Here is a 17,885-nt window from a genome sequence, read left to right on the forward strand (position 1 = left end):
AGGTAACCTCAGGCAGAATTTTCTTCTAAAGCAAGAAAAAAAAGTGAATTACTGAGCAGTGTAATCTTTTCTATTTAATTTTATTTTTTAACAGATAAGTGATCTTTCAAGTCAGTACTTACCTAGTAGTCATCTCAGTACTTATCTAGTAGTCATCTTTTTGAAGAAGTATTGAAGTTTTACATAAAACAGTGTTTTCTAGTTCTTTTTTAAGACAGGAATTTTTTTTTTCTTTCATTCTTTTTGGGTAAAACTTCACATTTTGGGAAATGATTGTTGCTCCCATGAATTGTTTTTTTTTGGTGCTGGGGATCGAACTCAGGATCTTGTGCTTGCTAGGCAGGCACTTATGCTGCTACTCTTAATCCCCAATCCATGAATTTTTTTTTTTAAATCTTTGTTTTTAAGCTGCCTTTTTATTCTTAAAAGACAGAAGACAGTATAACATAGAGTAAAAACTTGGGTTCTGGCAGTAGGTTAAAATTCAGTTCTGGAAGCCACCTTTATTTAGCTGCTGTTTTAGTTGTTATTCAAACGCCTAGGACTTTGGTTGCTATATTTCTAAGGAATATAATTTTTTCTAATCTCTGATGGTGGTTTTATAAAGGTTATTATACATGTAAAATTCCAACAGATGTTAGGTGTTATTATAATTGTTAGGATTATTATTTGTATCACTACTGGGATAAAAATCCCATTATAGGCTTTGGTATTTAGATGCAGGAAATTAAAAAAAAATGTATTGTTTATTAGGTTGTGTGTGATATATGCTTGGTAAAAGTATAAAAGCAAGGCAGTTTGGAATCTCAAAGAACAGAATCCAAGAGTTTGCCATGTTCAGTTTTATCTGGGTGGTGGGCTTAACACTTGAAGGCTATTTATATTATTCCTGGTTCCTTATCTGAATTTTCTTCTTCAGATGCTACTAATCTCAGTAAATGTATTCTTTAGCTTACGTCGTTGTGCTTTAGAGTCATCTTAGTTCCGGGGTGGTATGTAGTTGGGTAGGTAGATGGAGAAGTACATGTATTTATAAAATAACTGTCTTTACAAGGTGGCAGTAAGGTTTTCCCTTCTCTACGGATGCTATAAAGTAGCTGTGCATTACTGTGAGATGAGCTTTTGAATCAGGCAGAGAACATCATAGACATTTAGAAGCAGGAAATGCTTCTTTATCAGGTTGCATATGAAAGAAATGTAAGTGATGATTAACCTGGGTTAGCTTGGGTTCCTGTTTATGTAATTGACAACCAGGTTTTTTTTCTTACTCGTACATGAAGTTTACAGTCACCTTGGGAGCGGCTGCTGTGCATCATTAATAGCTTATTTTTTTAAAATTAATTCTCTTGCCCTTCCCATCCATTTTTCTCCCTCCTTCTCTAAATCTCTATTTTTGTTCTTACTGATATTATGAATCCTAGCTCCTGTCTAGGAGATATATGACTTATATTTACTGAGGTTGTTAGGCTCTTGGACATGGTAGATCTTCATTTTACTTATGTTCCTCTCCCCACTTCTCTTGCTCTGGATCATAATGGAAAACTACTTGGCTATAAAGAAGGACAAGTTGGAAACATTGGTAGGACAGTGGATACACCTGGAAAATAAGCTGTTGTGTGCGTGAATCAAGACACCCACGCTTAAATGCCACATAGCAGTGGTGGCGAAGCTAAGGCAGATGTGCTGCAGTGGACTGTTCGTTATCATTGAAAGCTCTGCGAGGCTCCCCATCACTGCTGTGTAGCGTCTCTTAGTGGATACAGCAAGTACAACAAGGAGCATAATAAAGGATGGACAGAAGGAATCGAGGGGCAGATCTCTTACAAATGGGACAGGGTCTGGTAGTAGACTTGAGAATAAGTTCTGAATTTCAAAGGAGGTGTTAGGAGAGATTAGTCCATTAGCAGTTCTCACTCATCATCAGCGGACCTCTGCACTGCAGCGGAGACAGCAGTGACTCCAGGGCGGCCTCACCTACCGACTTCAGGGAGGTGGGCTGTCTTCCTCCCACTGCTGGGAAGGAAAGACTCATACTTAAGGCAGTGCATGAGCCCAGAAAGAAATGTTAGTTTGGCAGCGAAGACTGGGGAATCTTTAAAGATCTGCCTGGAGTTTATGAAGGTGAATGGTGTCTTGACTGGTAGATCAGAGTGGAAGGACATTTTAGGTAAAAGCACCTGTGTATGCCCTGGCACCTTGTTGAGGACTCAGAAGAGGAGGTGACTCGCCTTGACCAAACACTGACTTTGTGGGTGGCTTGACCTTGGGCTTCATTGTCTCTAGAACTGGGAAGAATAAATTTCTCTTCTTTATTTGGAGAAGGAGAAAACATAAAGACACAGAAATGAATCATTTTCTGAGCTAATGTTGAGACTGTGTGCTGAAGAGCTGTCTCTTCAATGCTAGATCAAACCGAGGGCTGGAGCATTGATTCCACACAGATCTGTTCTGTGCATGGACGCTTCTGTCACTCAAGAGTGATGTGTTCTTGTTCCATGTTAAGGTTGAGGACAGGATTTTACTTCTACCACTGAGCTGAAATACAAGGGATCTGGAAATTGAGGCTTAAAAGATTTAAAAGAATATTTTACTAGGCAATGTCCAGCATCCCAGCTAGGATTGCATGGAGCTCTCTTTCCTTGAGGGCTAGGGTCTGTATTTTCATGTTTTTGTTATTTATATCTACAGACACACTGGCACATGCTTAGCATTAATAAAAAAAATCGCTGAATTGTGTTTACCTTATCTTTTGATTTATGAATCAAGGAGAGGAGAGCTTTTAGAAAAAAAAAATTCTATTGATGTATATTTTCTTTTTTCTGTTTTTGGTGTAGGGGTTTCGCTTTCAGGTTTCCGGGTGGAGATTGTGGATGGAGTGAAGCTTCACCTGCTGGACGACGTTAGCAGTTGGCAGCCGGGAGAGCGGATTGTGGTTGCAAGCACAGATTATTCCATGTACCAAGCTGAGGAGTTCACGCTTCTCCCCTGTCCGGAGTGTAGCCAATTTCAGGTCAAGGTCAAAGGTATTAAGATGCTCAGAATACTGTGTAGGCAGAACACTCTTTTCTTGGAACTTGACTCTTGGACTCCATCATCATCATTGTCATGATCATCATCAGCAGCAGCACTGATAGTTAATATTATCATCATCAATAATAAAAACCTTGGGGCCGGATTTAGCTCAGCAGCATAAGCGCCTGCCTTGCAAGCGTGCAGTCGTGAGTTTGATCCCTGGTACTGATTAAAAAAAAAAAAAAAAAAAATCTTAGTGGGGTGGTGGCCAATGCCTATAATCCCAGCACTCAGGAGGCCGAGGCAGGAGGATTGCCATGAGTTTGAGGCCAGCCTGAGCTGCATAGTGAGTTCAAGCTCACATTGAACTGAGCTACATTGTGAGACCCTGTCTCAGAACAAAACAAAAAGTCTTAGCAATGGGGTTCATTAAACTCTGGATCCCAGAGGATTGTATCGTAGTTTTGCCATTAATGATACATAGCTAGCAAATCAGTGTTTGTGTGCCTCACTTTCTTGGTTTAAAAAAACAAAACCAAAAACCTGGATTAGATGAATAGATTTTTCCAAGGCCCTTTATAATCTTACAAATTTTGCACTACAGTGTAGTAGTCCAATTATCAACTAGATCAATTTTGAAGTACAAGTCTTTCTTCATTAAAAAAAAATTACAAGGGTTTTAAATGTTTTGTTTATTAAGAGAACTCATTAGTATTTAAAATGGAACCAAATAGGTATTTTTCAAAGACTTTTACTTTCTACTATGATCTTGAAAAATACCCTCCCCCTCTAGTACTGAGGATTGAACCCAAGGACCACTGAGCTCTTTTTATTTTGAGTCAAGGTCTCATTAAATTGCTTAAACTGGCCTCAGACTTGTAATCTTCCTGTTTCAACCTCCTCTGTAGCTGGGATTACAGATGTATACTACCACACTCGGCTCTGATGTTTAATAATATGTAAACGGATCATCGGCATAAGCAACGCACAGACATAAACCTAAAATTCAAAAGTGAGAGACCACCTAAAAGTCTGGTGACACCGGCTAGCATTACTGTTTGTGTTTTTTTAGATATGTATTGTTGTCAGTTAGCCTACGTGACACTAAGCCTATCAGAGAAAAATGCATTATTAAAAACTTAGGAACTTCCAGTAAAGATAGAAATTTAAAAGAACTTACAATGCGATTAAATATCAAAAGTAAATAGGCAAGAAAAGATAGTGATTTCTGTGTGGGTCTTTTCCAGATGCAGATTACTGTAGCTCTGAAATAGAAGCGTGAAAACTTCATGCTCTGATATCACTATCTGTAAAATCTTTTGTTCCTATGAACTTACCTGCAGCTGGCTCTTCCATGCTCTCAGAGTGCAGGAATTGGAAACAGTGTGCATTGTTAGACTGGGGAGCTTCAGGAAGGAGCAGGCTTTCTGTCAGCGCCTGGGCTTAAGGACTGGCAGAGCAAGCGGTAGTGAGGATTCAGGCTGTGGGCAGGTGATTGGACGAGGTCGTCTTTCAAATCGCTGCCCCCTAGAATTCAGTGATTGAGAAGTATTCAGGAATGAGAGCAGGCAGTAAGTTGTTGAAATGCTCTACGGCTATAGAGTAAAGAAGAATGTCTCTGTGGAAGTGGCTCCTGTTTTTGGTTTTTGCTCCAATATTCTTTTTTTCCCTCAATCAGAAACTCCGCAGTTCCTGCACATGGGGGAGATCATAGATGGCGTGGACATGAGAGCAGAAGTTGGAATTCTTACTCGGAATATTGTGATCCAAGGAGAAATGGAGGACGCATGTTATGCTGAAAATCAGTGCCAGTTCTTCGATTATGATACCTTTGGGGGACATGTCTTGGTAGGTGAAAGGACTTGATTTCTTTGAAATCCCTGTTTCTGTGCACATACATATGAAGACACTTTCAAGTGAAATGTATTTCAGTATTAAGAGAAGTCATGTTGTATTTCTCTTTTAAATATCATGAGGCACTTTTAAAAAGTTAAAACAGAATGTTGTACCTTACCTGGACTTGTAGTTTGACTATTTAAGAATTGTTCCAGGGGCTGGGATTTAGCTCAGTGGCATAAGCACCTGTCTTGCAAGCAGGCAGTCAAGAGTTCGATCCCCGGTACTGGAAAAAAAAAAAAAAAGAATTGTTCCAGCAAGAATTAAACTGATATGTTGGGAAAGACCCAGTTCTATAGAGAGAAAAACATAAATGGTCTTTGGTGTCCATGCATGAAGTTTCTGAAAGAATCAGTTCTTTTAAAGGTGTATTACTAAAGAGTAAGCAATGCTAATATGCACACATAAGATACACCTCTGTAAAATACTCTTTCATGTACAGATTTTTACCATGTAAAAATATTGAGCTCTTCCCCTGTGTTACACAGTATTATATACCTAAGCTGTTGCACTTCAGGTCTGTGCTTTGGATGTGCATGTTAGTCTGCCATGTTGCACTCATTTTTCGGAACTGTTGGGCAGCCTTAGTCTCTTGCTTTTAGTTATAAGATTAAAAGTACATTGTTTAAACACTGAGCGTGTCCAAACTTTGGGTCATAAAGGAATTTTAAAAAGGATTCATACAAACAATATTATGTGCTAATCTAAAACACTGTAGAGCATTTACATTTAGATATAAGTAATATCAAGTAGCCGTTGGGTTTAGAAAGAACTAGGTAAAGACTTAAGAGTGACTGTAATACACAGAGTCCCTGACTCTAATTTGTCCATTTTAAAGATAGCATACAAATGACACGCATGTAGTGGACACCTTACTTCTGGTTCACAATTTTGATGTTCCCATACTAGTGATAAGGCACTTGGGTATTTAAGTGCTCGGCAACTCCTAGTCAGCTTGTGATCTCCAGGGGTGACAACCCGGACTCTACAGTGTGCTGTTTTGTTAAACGGTGATGTTTAGTAAGTTAGGCACCATAAATGCATTTTTGACGTAAAAGAGGATTTTCAGATGAGCAATGATTTTATCAGAACATAACCTTATTTTTATTCATTCAGGAACATCTATATTTGAGCAGGTCATTTTTGTGACTTTCTTGGTTATACCCATGTTTCAAGTTAGAAACTCTGTGACTTGTAAAAGCATACATCTGTGTAAAAAGCCATTTGCTGAATTATTAACTGGAGATGTGGGAAAACAGAATGCTAAAAAAAGTAAAGTTTTAATGCACCCCTACCTAAGGTGTTTCTATTAAAACACTTCTATTCATTTGTTTGCTGTGTTCTTGTTCTGATTTTGGTTTCCTTGTCTGACAGATAAAGAAGAATTTTACTTCAGTCCATCTTTCTTACGTGGAATTGAAACATATGGGTCAGCAGCACCTGGGGCGGTACCCGGTACATTTCCACCTGTGCGGAGACGTGGACTACCGAGGGGGGTACAGGCACCCGACGTCTGTGGATGGCCTGTCCATCCATCACAGCTTCTCCAGGTGCATCACAGTGCATGGGACTCACGGCTTGCTAGTAAGTAGGCCCCGACTCAGACGGCAGGTGTCACTGATCACTGTCATGGGAACTGCCTTTGATTCTCTGCCTTCTCGTTTCTTCATAAGGAAACTATTTTATCGAGTGCCTTGCTGTCACCTACTCTTACTGAGGATTCTGCTGTTTATCTGGAGGAAGCCTACGATTTTTTTACCATCCAACATACTCTTCTAAGGGGGAAATGAACCCTAACATTTGACTTCATCCATTCTGCCAAGATTAAAAACGTCTTTTTGCACTTGTACTGAGTGTGTTAAATTGAGTAGCAATTGTCACTTACATCTTAATCAGTCTTGTTACCAGTGACACTGTATACTTGTGTTTCTGCAGATAAAGGACACCATTGGATTTGACACACTAGGTCATTGTTTCTTTTTGGAAGATGGTGTTGAACAGAGGAATACTTTGTTCCACAATCTCGGGCTGCTCACCAAGCCAGGCACTCTCCTCCCCACCGATAGGAACAACTCCATGTGCACTGCCATACGAGACCGAGTGTTTGGAAATTATGTCCCTGTGCCTGCCACGGACTGTATGTGAGTAATGACTGAGAGATCATGTGTGTGATGATCAAGCCTTTGACCTGGGGGAAGATGTTGTGGGAAAGCTGTTTGCGGGCAGGATTTTCTTTCTTTTTTTTTTTTTTTGGTCTTTTTCATTTTTATCGGCACCAGGTACTCATGACTGCTTGCTTGCAAGGCAGGCGCTTATGCCCCTGAGCTAAATCTCCAGTGCGGGCAGGATTTTCTGAAGAATGTTTAAATCACCTTTGACAATGCCTTGCAGGGCTGTTTCTACTTTCTGGATTGCTCATCCCAACAATAATCTGATTAATAATGCAGCTGCAGGCTCCCAGGTAAGTAGTATTAAAGTGTGTTTTGCATGGTCTTTCTGGCTTTTCACATTTTCCCAGTGTGACGCTGATCATTTTTGTTTCTGGTGCTGATGAACCAGGAAAGCCTCAGCTTTTGCTTATACAAGTGGATTGATCTGTAGAATGCTGTGATAGCCATCACTCTGGTCACTAAATGTAGGGGTTCTGTTTGGAAATTTCATCTTGATAAAGCAGCTAAAATCTCAGCTCTATGCCATCAGTGAACTACGTGCCTTGAGTTAAGACATGCGCGCACACGCACACACACCTAAGATTAATTTTTAAGAGGATTAATGGATTATTTTTAGGTGATAGATGTGTCCAATGGATAAATCTGGAGAAACTTACATTTACAATTGAGTATAATTCAGGGCTCCTAATTTAAGGCATAAGTGAACCCTTTTAAGACATTGTACTATTAAGATTGTACATGGGATGAAAAATCCTGTACAAAATTGCAAACATTGCTGTAATACTTAAATGTTCATGTCTGTACCTCGTGAGTATTTAAAATGTTTGAATGGAAGGAAGCGACTAGCATCATTTCTAAGCACTAAGTGAACGATTGGTTGAAGGAAGTGTTTGTGTCTTTGAGGTAGCGAGGGTACAGGTGTTGGTGGGTAATGGTTGAGCTCACATCTGTGACTTTTTTTTGGTCTTTTTCTTTTTTATCAGTACCAGGAATTGAACTCATGACCGCCTGCTTGCAAGGCAGGTGCTTAGGCCGCTGAGCTAAATCCCCAGCCCCTGTGACTTTTTGAAAGCATTAAATGTAGTCTGACATCCTTGCCATAAAAGAATTTTTTTTTTTTGTTTTAAAAAGGAAAAAGAAAGAAAAACCAAGAAGCAAACCAAAACAACAAAAGCAAAATGAAACAAAACAAAACAAAATGATATGTGAATTTAACAGTGAATTCACAGTGAACACTGTGAATTTAACAGTGGTTGTTATATTGCATATTGCTATCTTCAGAATAGTTGCTCAGGTTACCAGCTACAGAAATAAAACAAAACATTAAAATAGAACAAAACCTTGGATTTCAAAAACAATACAGAAGGAAATCTCCCATAGTTGCTGTAATGCATTGTTATTCTCCAAATAGATGCTCAGACCAACAGCTTTAGGCCTACAAAGTCAGTCAGATAATACAGACAATAAGTGTTTGTTTTTTGCTTCAGTTGCTGTCCTGTCAGCCTGAGTTCCTCCGAATCAGCCAGTTGCTTATGGGGTAGGGTGAGCGGTTGCTCTTCTTGTCTCCCAGCCTGTGCACTGGCTGGCTCACGGGCAAGCATGGTTTGGCTTCTTGATTCTTTTCCCATTCCATGTGGCAACCCTCGGCTCATGAGAAGGCCCATCTGAGGATTCTTACTTCATAGGCCAGAGATCTAGACATCACATCTTTTCCGGTTTTCAGCCATCATTTTCCTTCAAGTATCCATTGAGCTTGCGTGAGGTCTGCACTGGGAGTTTCTCACCAGGCAGCGATGAGTGAGAGATGGCTCTGTACTTTGCCCCTGCCAGCTTCTGACCTTGTCACACTGTGAATCTGAAGCCACAAGCCTTCTCTGAGCTCTTTTCTGTAGTCAGGATCTGAAGTATAAGGGACATTACAAATAGTCTATGAAAATGTAAGCCGTGGTTGCCAGGTGCCCCTCCTGGGGCTCAGGTGAGGAGCAGGAAAGCATCTCCTGTATGTTCTGCTTTTTTGTCCTGTGCATTCCTGCTCCTGTGAAGCAGCTGCTCCAGGGAAGCCAGTGGTTGGCAGGGCTTTCCTCCCAGCATCAATGGGATCTTTTCTTCATTGGCTCTGCCAGAGCTCCCTTACCTGTTTGGACATCACAGTGCTTCACAGGAAACAGCTGCTACCCACTCCCCATCCCAACTCCATGTCACCCAGGAGGATCCGTGCCACCCTCAGCTTGCAGGGCTGGGATGTGGAGCCTTTCAGCAGTTCTTTTAAGTCATCTTCTGTTGAATTGTTTTGTGCTCAAACTGCAGACATTTTTTAGATTAGTTTTTTTTTTTTTTTTTTAATTGGGACCCATTTGTAAACTTTTGTCGTAAAAAAATGTGAAATATTCCATTCTTTTTGGCATGGATGTGTGTGTGCTTCCATAGTGTATCCTTTTTCTCTGTCCTCCTAAAGACTAATGTGAAAGCTATCACATGCATTTGAATTATCGGTGTATTTGGCACAGGACCATACACTGTTTCACTGTACACCCAGCAGGTAGTAGGCACTAAATGAATGTTTGCTGAGTTTGAAATAAGAGTATCCTTTTACAGTGTGTGTTTAGGTTTTAACAACCTGTGTAACCAAACACCCAAAATCCTTTACATTGAAGTTATCCTTTACATTGGGTTGGCTTTTTAATTCACTTGAGAAGTAAATAGTCACAGAAATTAAGAACATTTATTTCTATTTTCATGTTTCTTTTAGAGTGTCAAAAAATTTTAAACTATTCTACTCCTGTTAGGAGCAGTAATACTGAAATTGAGCAGACAGGGTCCAGTTTGAGACAGCATACTAATTCATGTGTGTGGTAGGGGTTTTTTTTTCTCCCTCTTTGGCAAAAATTTGCCTTGGGACAGGAAGGCCATTGGAGTTGCTTGAAAGAAGGCAGTGAGTGCTGCATGTTGGTGGACAGCTGTTTAATAGGCATGACTCATCGATTGATCAGGTCTGGAGGAAAACCAGAGAACCATGCTGCTTACAGGCTGTGCTGTTCTGGTTGTTTTGGTTTGCATTCTGTATAACATTTTAAGGTAGATAGTGATGGGAAAGTTGTTTTGAAAGTAAATTTTGCTATCAGCCAATCACTTTTTTCCCCAGGCTTATGAGGAACATTAAATTTGCTTTTTAAAAATATGCATGATGTAATTGCTTTGAGGATGCTAGATGTGTGCAGCTTCTCATAGTTGATTCTGAACCTGAAACAATGAAATGTTTGTTTTAAGAAGATTAAACTTGCTTGCAAAGCAATTATTTTTGAGGGCATTTCACAGAGTGGCTTTATAAACTAAGGCTTTTATTAATCTGTGTTTTCATTATAGGATGCTGGAATATGGTATTTATTCCACAAAGAGGCTACGGGGGAGTCCAGTGGGTTACAGCTCTTAGCAAAACCAGAGCTCACTCCACTGGGAATATTTTATAACAACAGGGTCCATTCGAGTTTTAAGGTAGGTTTCTGAATTTTCACAATCAGCGCATACTACTTACAATATTTAAAGGAGGGATCATCTCTCATTCCCTCCTGTGCTGCTTAACAAAACATTGCAGACTGGGTAATTTATAGTGAAGACCAACAAGCATACTTGGCTTGTGATTCTGGGGCTGCGAAGCCCGATCGAGGGCCTAACGTCTGGTGCAGGCCTCCTTGCTGCATTGATCCACAGCTCAAGAACAAAGTGAGGGTGCGTGAGAGTGGAAGAGAGGAAGCCGGCAGCCTTCCCAGTCCTCTCTGTGGTCTGCGCTAGTCTGTCCTTGAGGATGGCGCCTCTCGGGACCCAAAGGTCTCCTGGGAGGGGCCATGCCCAGCTCCATGGCTCTGGGGATCGGGTTTCTAACACTTGTACTTGGTGAATATTTTCAGGCAATGCCAGGTTACAGCTTAGAAACAGCACTTCTGGTGGAACTTGTCACCAGAGAATAATGCGTCACCAGAGAATAATAATTGAAAAAGCAAAAGCAAAAAGGGCAGCGAGCCTTCTGTATTCAGGCTGTGCACACGGCATCTGCCAGGGCTCACCGAAGCGCAGCATGCATGTGCACATGTGTTTGATTAAGTCATGGATCTTGTCCTTGGGACCTCCTCTGCTCTCTTGCCCCTGCCTACTCCCACACTGTCTTTGTGATCTCTGGTGTCCTGTGGTTCTGGAGAGATACACGTTAGATCATGTAATCTGAGGGTTCAACGCCCATCTTTCTCTGTTCACAGTGCTGGTCAGGTGTCCTCCTGAGCATTTAATGCTGGTTACATAAATAGTGAAATATTGCTTAAGAATCTTTGGCCTAACTGAAGCAGATACAGATGGAATCATCTACACACCCAATCGGAAGCATCAGTTTTCCTGCTATTCAGCACTCACTGGTGCCCTTCTTGTGGATAAGCACTTGTGGCTTTTTTTGTGCTTAAAGGCACTTTCATATTTCCATCATATATGTGATGCCCAGGTCCTCGCGCTGGTGGCACTCCTACCAAAGTTTAGTTAATCCTCTCCATGTAATCCTCTCTAGTAAGAGAGTCTTTCAAAACATAAGTAGGTGATAGTTTAAAGAGCTTAGAATTGGTTGATGAAGACCGGAGAGAGGATAAACCCCTGCTGTGGTTTTTATGAGCTAAATAGTTGATTAAGACAAATAATTATTGAAAGTAGCATTTCAAGGTGAAAATCTTCAATTAAAAGATTATAAATGTCAGAAAAGCACATCTTCCTAATTTTTTAGTGTCAAACATAATAATGATGCGGTAGTCTCTTATTAATTGTGAGAATCCAAATAATATGACTGGTTGGTTAGGTTTTAATTTGTTAAGTTTGGGAATAACACTACAGGATAAAATAATGGTTAAAGGAAATTGAACCATTGGAGTCTTCAAAAAGAATTTGCCCCGGTGGGGTCACTCATAAACCAACACACACACACACACACACACACACACACACACACACGCACGCACGCGCACACGCACACGCACACCCTTCCTGAGGCTTCAGTTACTGATGGCTCCCGAGTCTGTGTTAGTCTAGTTGATTACATTTATTTGACTACCTACTGGGTTCCATTTCAGTGTCTCAGGGATGCATTTCATATATGTGTGTGTGTGTGTGTGTGTGTGTGTGTGTGTGTGTGTGTGTATTTAAATAGACATTCAGATATATATGTTCAAGTAGATATTATATCTATCTATAATATATAGATGTTGTATATCATATGTATATATCCAAAACTGAAATCCTTCCTTTTGGGCCTGGGTCATTCCTATATGTCAATTTCAGCAAATGAAGCCACTAGTTCTCTAGTTACCCAAATTAAAATAAAAAAATAAGAGCTTCTCTTACTCTTTCCCTCATCCCAGTCACAAACAGTGCTGCCTAATAAAACTTTCTCACTCTGTCTGATTTTTTCTGTTGTGACTGCCACAAATCTAGGTCATTTCATTTCTCTTTTGGGTCGCCAGAGTTATCTCCTATTTCATTTCTTACCTTTTTTGACTTCTTTCAATTAATTCTACATCTCTTAGCTATCGTTTTTTTCTCCTTAAAATGTAAGTGGTTGTGACATTTTTTATTCAATTCCTGTTCTTTTGACTCTGTCGGCCTTTTGCGATCTGATGTTTGCTTCCCCAGCCTCCTTCACTTTTCTCCCCTTTGTGGGTTTCCTTAGCGTACCCAGGTTGTTTTCTCATCTAGTCCATGCTATGTTTCATTGCTAGACTTTATCAGCATTTCGAATGCGTTCTCTTACATGCTGTATATGAGCCAAAATCAAGTGTCTCAGATGGAACCAAAATATCTAGAAAAGATGGCAACTAAAGTGATATTCAGTGGAACTTGGGTACATATTTTTCTTAAACTTCAGGGTGATGAGGCCTGTTTATGGATGGAACAGGCTACATATAATAGGCTCTGTTGAAAGTCGTTTAGGAGAATGCCAGGCCCACTTGTTATGAGGGGAACAAAGAAGGAACCACAGTGCAGGTTGAGTACTTTTCTCTTGAATCTTCAGCTGCTTCCGCTCGTTCAAACCCATTCTTTTGACTGGTTAATTCCTCCCCAGCCGTACCTAGGTGACTTCCTTTGGGAGACTCCCGTGAATCCCTTTCACCCCAGAAAGAGCCTCCTGTGGTGCCTCTCTTTCCTTATCATTTGTGCAGTCCTTATCATAGGACTGCAGTTGTTTAATCGATGCCTTCCTGATGGCGTTTGTTTTAGGAGGAGCACAAATGTATTCTACTTACTAACCAGTGTATACATCAAGCAGGCATTGTGTGATAGAATGAATACAAAACCATCCATGAAAGTAGCTGCTATGGTTTGCTGTTTAACATCTTTCCCCTACTTTTTTGAGTAGAAGCGATAATTTAAAATTTACTTTTTGCCTCATTTTTATGTTTTTCAGGCTGGTTTGTTTATTGACAAAGGTGTCAAAACCACCAACTCCAGTGGCACCGACCCGAGGGAGTACCTCTGCTTGGATAACAGTGCAAGGTATGGCTGGCTTTTCAGCACCACACTCAAATCTTTCCTTGCCACGGTGCAACGTCCCATCAAGCACGAGGTATTCTCTTCTTCAGTAGCATGTTTAGAGTGAAGTGATAAACATTCATAAAAGGGTTTTAGAAAAGCACCCTGCTGTCTCTGGTCCTGATCCTGGGTGTTTCTCTTAGTCACACACTGAGGAAGTTGGTACTTCTCTACCTTTTCCGAGTGAGCAATTGTTAGAGGGAGTCACAGAAAGAGAAAAAGAAGAGAGATGTTGGAAGACGATCTCAGATTTGGAGCGGAGTGATTCATTGGAAAAACATGTTAAGCTAAGTCGAGGTAGTCTAATCCTGAAAGCCAAAGCATATAGAATTTATACTTAGTGGTCAAAAGGGAACATTTTGTTGACTCTATTTCAAAGAAAAAAACCCTCAGTTTGATGATCAAGCTGGTTCTGGTTCGGTTATTTGTAGTCTCCAATTCAAGTCCTAGCCAGGCTCTTTAGAGGTTAGCCCTGCTGCATAATCACAGAGTACAGGGTGGGAAATGCATCAGCCCTACTTTAGCGTTCTCTTACATGCTGTATGTGAGCCAGAATAAATAAAATGGCTCAGATGGAAATCAGATTATCTGGAAAAGACGGCAAGTGATATTCAGTAGAAGCTGGGTATATATATCTTTTTTTATATTTCAGACTGTTGACTAGTTTATTGAGCTGAATGGGTGCTACACTGGAATAGGCTCTTTTGAAAGTCATTTAAGAAAAGAATGCCAGACCTGATTGTATTAAGGGAATGAAACAGAAACCATACTGTAGGCTGATGAATCTGATTTAAGTGTGAATCAGCATCTTTGCAATACATTACTGAAATGTGAAGTCAGGAGAAAACTGGGGAAAGGTTGAGAAATTACTCATTAGGATTTCTCAAAGGTCAAGTGAAATAAAATAGTTCATAGCAATGTCAGATATCATTTGAGAAGTCCAGAAACTGGGCATTATTTAAATAAAACTCAAGGTACTGGATACGTCATAGTCAACATATGGGTTAGAAAAATAGAAACGATAAATGTAAGACAAAGATGAAAATAGACAAGAACAAATAGTGAACCAAGAAGACAGTTATTAGTTGACAAAAGTTAAGGAATTTGTATTAGAAGGTTGCTCCTGTTCTTTTTAGTTTTATAGTCTGTAGAGTTAAGAGTATGTAGTTTGCAAAGTTAGCATTGCCAGGGGAATCCCAAGCAGAACAAATTTGGCTCTTTTTTTGCCTTAAATAATTACTTAAATAATTTGTATAAGGTGTGTTTGTGTATATTTTTATGAATAGATAAGTAAACATATTTTAAGAATCCCATAATATTTTAACCATATTTGACAATAAAACACTTTATTCATAATAGTATGAGATCTTTCTCCAATGTGTCCATGTGATGTTGTGATATGAAAGTGGTAATCTTTCCTCTGCACTCCATTATTTCTGTTATCGTTTTATAAATGCATACGTATTATTAAGGCATTGTACTCTATTTGGAATTTGTTCTTGAAAAGAATGGATTATAGAAAAAGAGCTACAAGACATTTGGCCGCTGTGCGTGCACTTAATCTTTCTATGAACTAATGTACAGAGTATACTCACATGTATCACGCAGTATAGACACGGACAAAAATCATACAGCACAGAGAAGTAGTGACCCAGCCTAGGAATTGAACTCCAGGCCACGGAATCCAGGAGATTCTCAGTCTGTTCAGCGGGAGCGGACTCACCAGTTATTCAGACCGAGTTTTCCTTCTGTTTTCAAGATGCGAAATTACAGGAATCCAAAGGATCTTAAGAGGGAAAACTTTACCCCGAGAAAGCGTTTTGTTTGAAATTGGTAAATTTCATCTAAAAAAATGAAGGAGCATTAGAACCAATTGGTTTTATTGAGAGCAAAGGGTCACTGAGGGAGGGCCAGGAAATGTGCTGAAATCACATAGATGACAACGAGAAATTGGAACAGTTAACTGCATTTTCTGTATACCGAGTGGGCAAGTAATTGAGAATAAAGGGTAGCAAAGCAAGTAGCTGGTGATTGAATTATATGGACAGGAAATTAAGAAAGGTGAGGCAGGTGTAACCCACAGATTGCTGCAGGGCTCCTTCCCTTCCCCCCTTACCTCCCCCCTTTCCTGTCCTGCCCGCCTTCCCCTCCCTTCCTGTTCCTCTTTCTCTTCTTCCTCTTCCTCTTTTCTTGGTCACCTTTTAGAATGTGTATACTGCCTTTGCAGAACTCTTCTATCTGCTTGGCATTGTAAGTATTGGCTTAGGTCAGAGCTACCTAGGGCCAGTGTCCTGGGCCACGTAATGTAAGGATCGACATACAGCTGCGTCCCCACTGCTGCCGCCCTGTTATACCTCTGGCCTAAAGAGTCTAGCCTGGGTGTACAGTCCATTCTCCAATAGCAGCCAGCAGTCTGCTGAAAGAACTGTAAGAAATAGGATCACATCACCTCCCTTAGCTTCCCATTGCATTCAGATGAAGAACCATATCCTTGCTGACACTTGCTGGCCTCTCTGCTCTCTCGCCGCTCACTCTGGCCAGTTTGCTTGGGGATGAGTGCCGAGTTCACTTCACAGGTCAGGCCACACTGCTTCCTGTGTTTTCTTCTGAGCTGCTTCTCCCATGTTGCGTTTAGTGAGTACCTACTGTGTGCCAGCAAGTGTGCTAGCAGCCTTGTGCAAAGGGTGACCCCGACTGCATGGTCAAAAGATCACAATGTGCTGAATTTAGTTTTGAAAAGTTCTGTCTAGCTTGTCAAGGTGGTGGTTTGATGGGATTATATGAGTTGTTACACTGGGCAATTTTTGGCTCCCAAGTTTTTGACTTTTACATTAAGCACCTTACAAAATGTTTTAGAGCAAGGAGAAAGATAAGGCAAAATTCAGTTGTTTTAACAAAGTCAAATATAACATTTAATTTTAAGCATTTTAAGCTATTAAGCTGAGTTCTGTCTCAGACATTTAAGTAGCACATAACTTGATATTACAGTTCACTTATATGTACATTGAAATACGTTATACAATAAGTTTATACTCGTAGCATGTAATTTAAGAATTTGTGCAGATATGTAGATTTCCTGGTGAGGATGCGTGTTTTAATGGAAGTGATTTTTGCGCTTATAATGTTTTATAGTGTTGCTTTATAAGTTGATTTTAAAAACTAAGAAGCTATGAAGTTACCTGGATAGTCATGTGTAAATAAGTGTAATTTTTTTCTTTGAAATATAATAATTAAGTGGTTCGTGTTAAGATCTTTTTCAATTAGTTTGTTTTGGCTAAATTTAAGTCTTACTTTTTGACCCTACTGTGTATCACTGTAGTTAGCTAATTTCCTTTGTTTTGTAAACCTTAGATTTCGGCCTCATCAGGATGCAGATCCTGAGAAACCTCGCGTTGCTGCTGTGATTGACAGGCTCATTGCTTTTAAAAACAACGACCACGGGGCGTGGATCAGAGGGGGAGACATCCTCGTTCAGAACTCAGCGTGGGTATTCTTTACGTGGCCCTGTCTGATAGCAGTGCTGTGTTTGTTAAGGATTTCTGTAATCCTGGTGGAATATGCTGAGAGTTCAGTGGCGTTCCCTGGGATAGGCACAGGCGGGATGAGCTCTGGAAAGTGTGATCGCGTTGGAGACTGCAAATGTTTGACATTGGCTCATCCTGGTGCTTTTATTGAAACTGACCTTGTCTAGTGACATGGGAGCTTTGGATGAGACTGAACAGAAACTCGGGATGAGCTTTTTATAGAATAAGCATGGTTTTTATGTCGAAGCACTAAATTATGGTTTTGAAACTACCTGGCCTTTTTTTCCCCCTCTTGGATATGCCTTAAAGCTTTTCTGATTTTCTTCCTTTACCATTCAAAACAAAAGCTGTCTAATTCCACATTAATAATCTGTTAACTTTTATGTCTTGCTGTGACTTGAGGCAGGAAGCCTCTCACTTCTTTTCCCATTTGTGTATTTTTAAGAGAGGCGTGAGGCATGTCACACTGAGACTGGTAATTAGCAGTCTAGAAAAAAAGTGTTCTGCTTTTTTCTGCCACTGAGCAGTAGTTTCTTGACATTGTACCGTCTTTTGACTTTTGTCATCCAGAAAATTGGCACTGTTTTGAATCTGTCGAAGTAACTTTGGTGTCCTCTAATTGTTTTCTAAAAAATAATTCTAAAAATTTTTAACTAATACTTACATACTACTTACTGTGTTCTGGTGTTGTTTTAAATACTTGAAATAATTTAATGTGTTTGAT

The 17,885-nt window shown here is 40.1% G+C and overlaps 1 protein-coding gene across 6 annotated transcripts in view; it reads left to right on the forward strand.

The window, feature by feature from the left end:
• The window catches only part of Cemip2 (cell migration inducing hyaluronidase 2), a 70,235-nt gene that overhangs the window by 27,883 nt on the left and 24,467 nt on the right, over positions 1 to 17,885 (forward strand). For all 6 annotated transcript variants that reach the window (XM_003472213.5, XM_063249786.1, XM_063249772.1 and 3 more), the window contains exons 6-13: positions 2,835 to 3,023; positions 4,691 to 4,860; positions 6,283 to 6,492; positions 6,844 to 7,049; positions 7,300 to 7,369; positions 10,443 to 10,571; positions 13,513 to 13,601; positions 16,989 to 17,120. In XM_003472213.5, the coding sequence (XP_003472261.2) occupies positions 2,835 to 3,023; positions 4,691 to 4,860; positions 6,283 to 6,492; positions 6,844 to 7,049; positions 7,300 to 7,369; positions 10,443 to 10,571; positions 13,513 to 13,601; positions 16,989 to 17,120 (1,195 nt within the window). The remainder of the gene's footprint in view (positions 1 to 2,834; positions 3,024 to 4,690; positions 4,861 to 6,282; positions 6,493 to 6,843; positions 7,050 to 7,299; positions 7,370 to 10,442; positions 10,572 to 13,512; positions 13,602 to 16,988; positions 17,121 to 17,885) is intronic.

Source organism: Cavia porcellus, unplaced genomic scaffold (assembly GCF_034190915.1).
Source record: "Cavia porcellus strain 051 isolate PalLab524CR breed Dunkin Hartley unplaced genomic scaffold, mCavPor4.1 scaffold_1, whole genome shotgun sequence".
NCBI classification, from domain to species: Eukaryota; Metazoa; Chordata; class Mammalia; order Rodentia; family Caviidae; genus Cavia; species Cavia porcellus.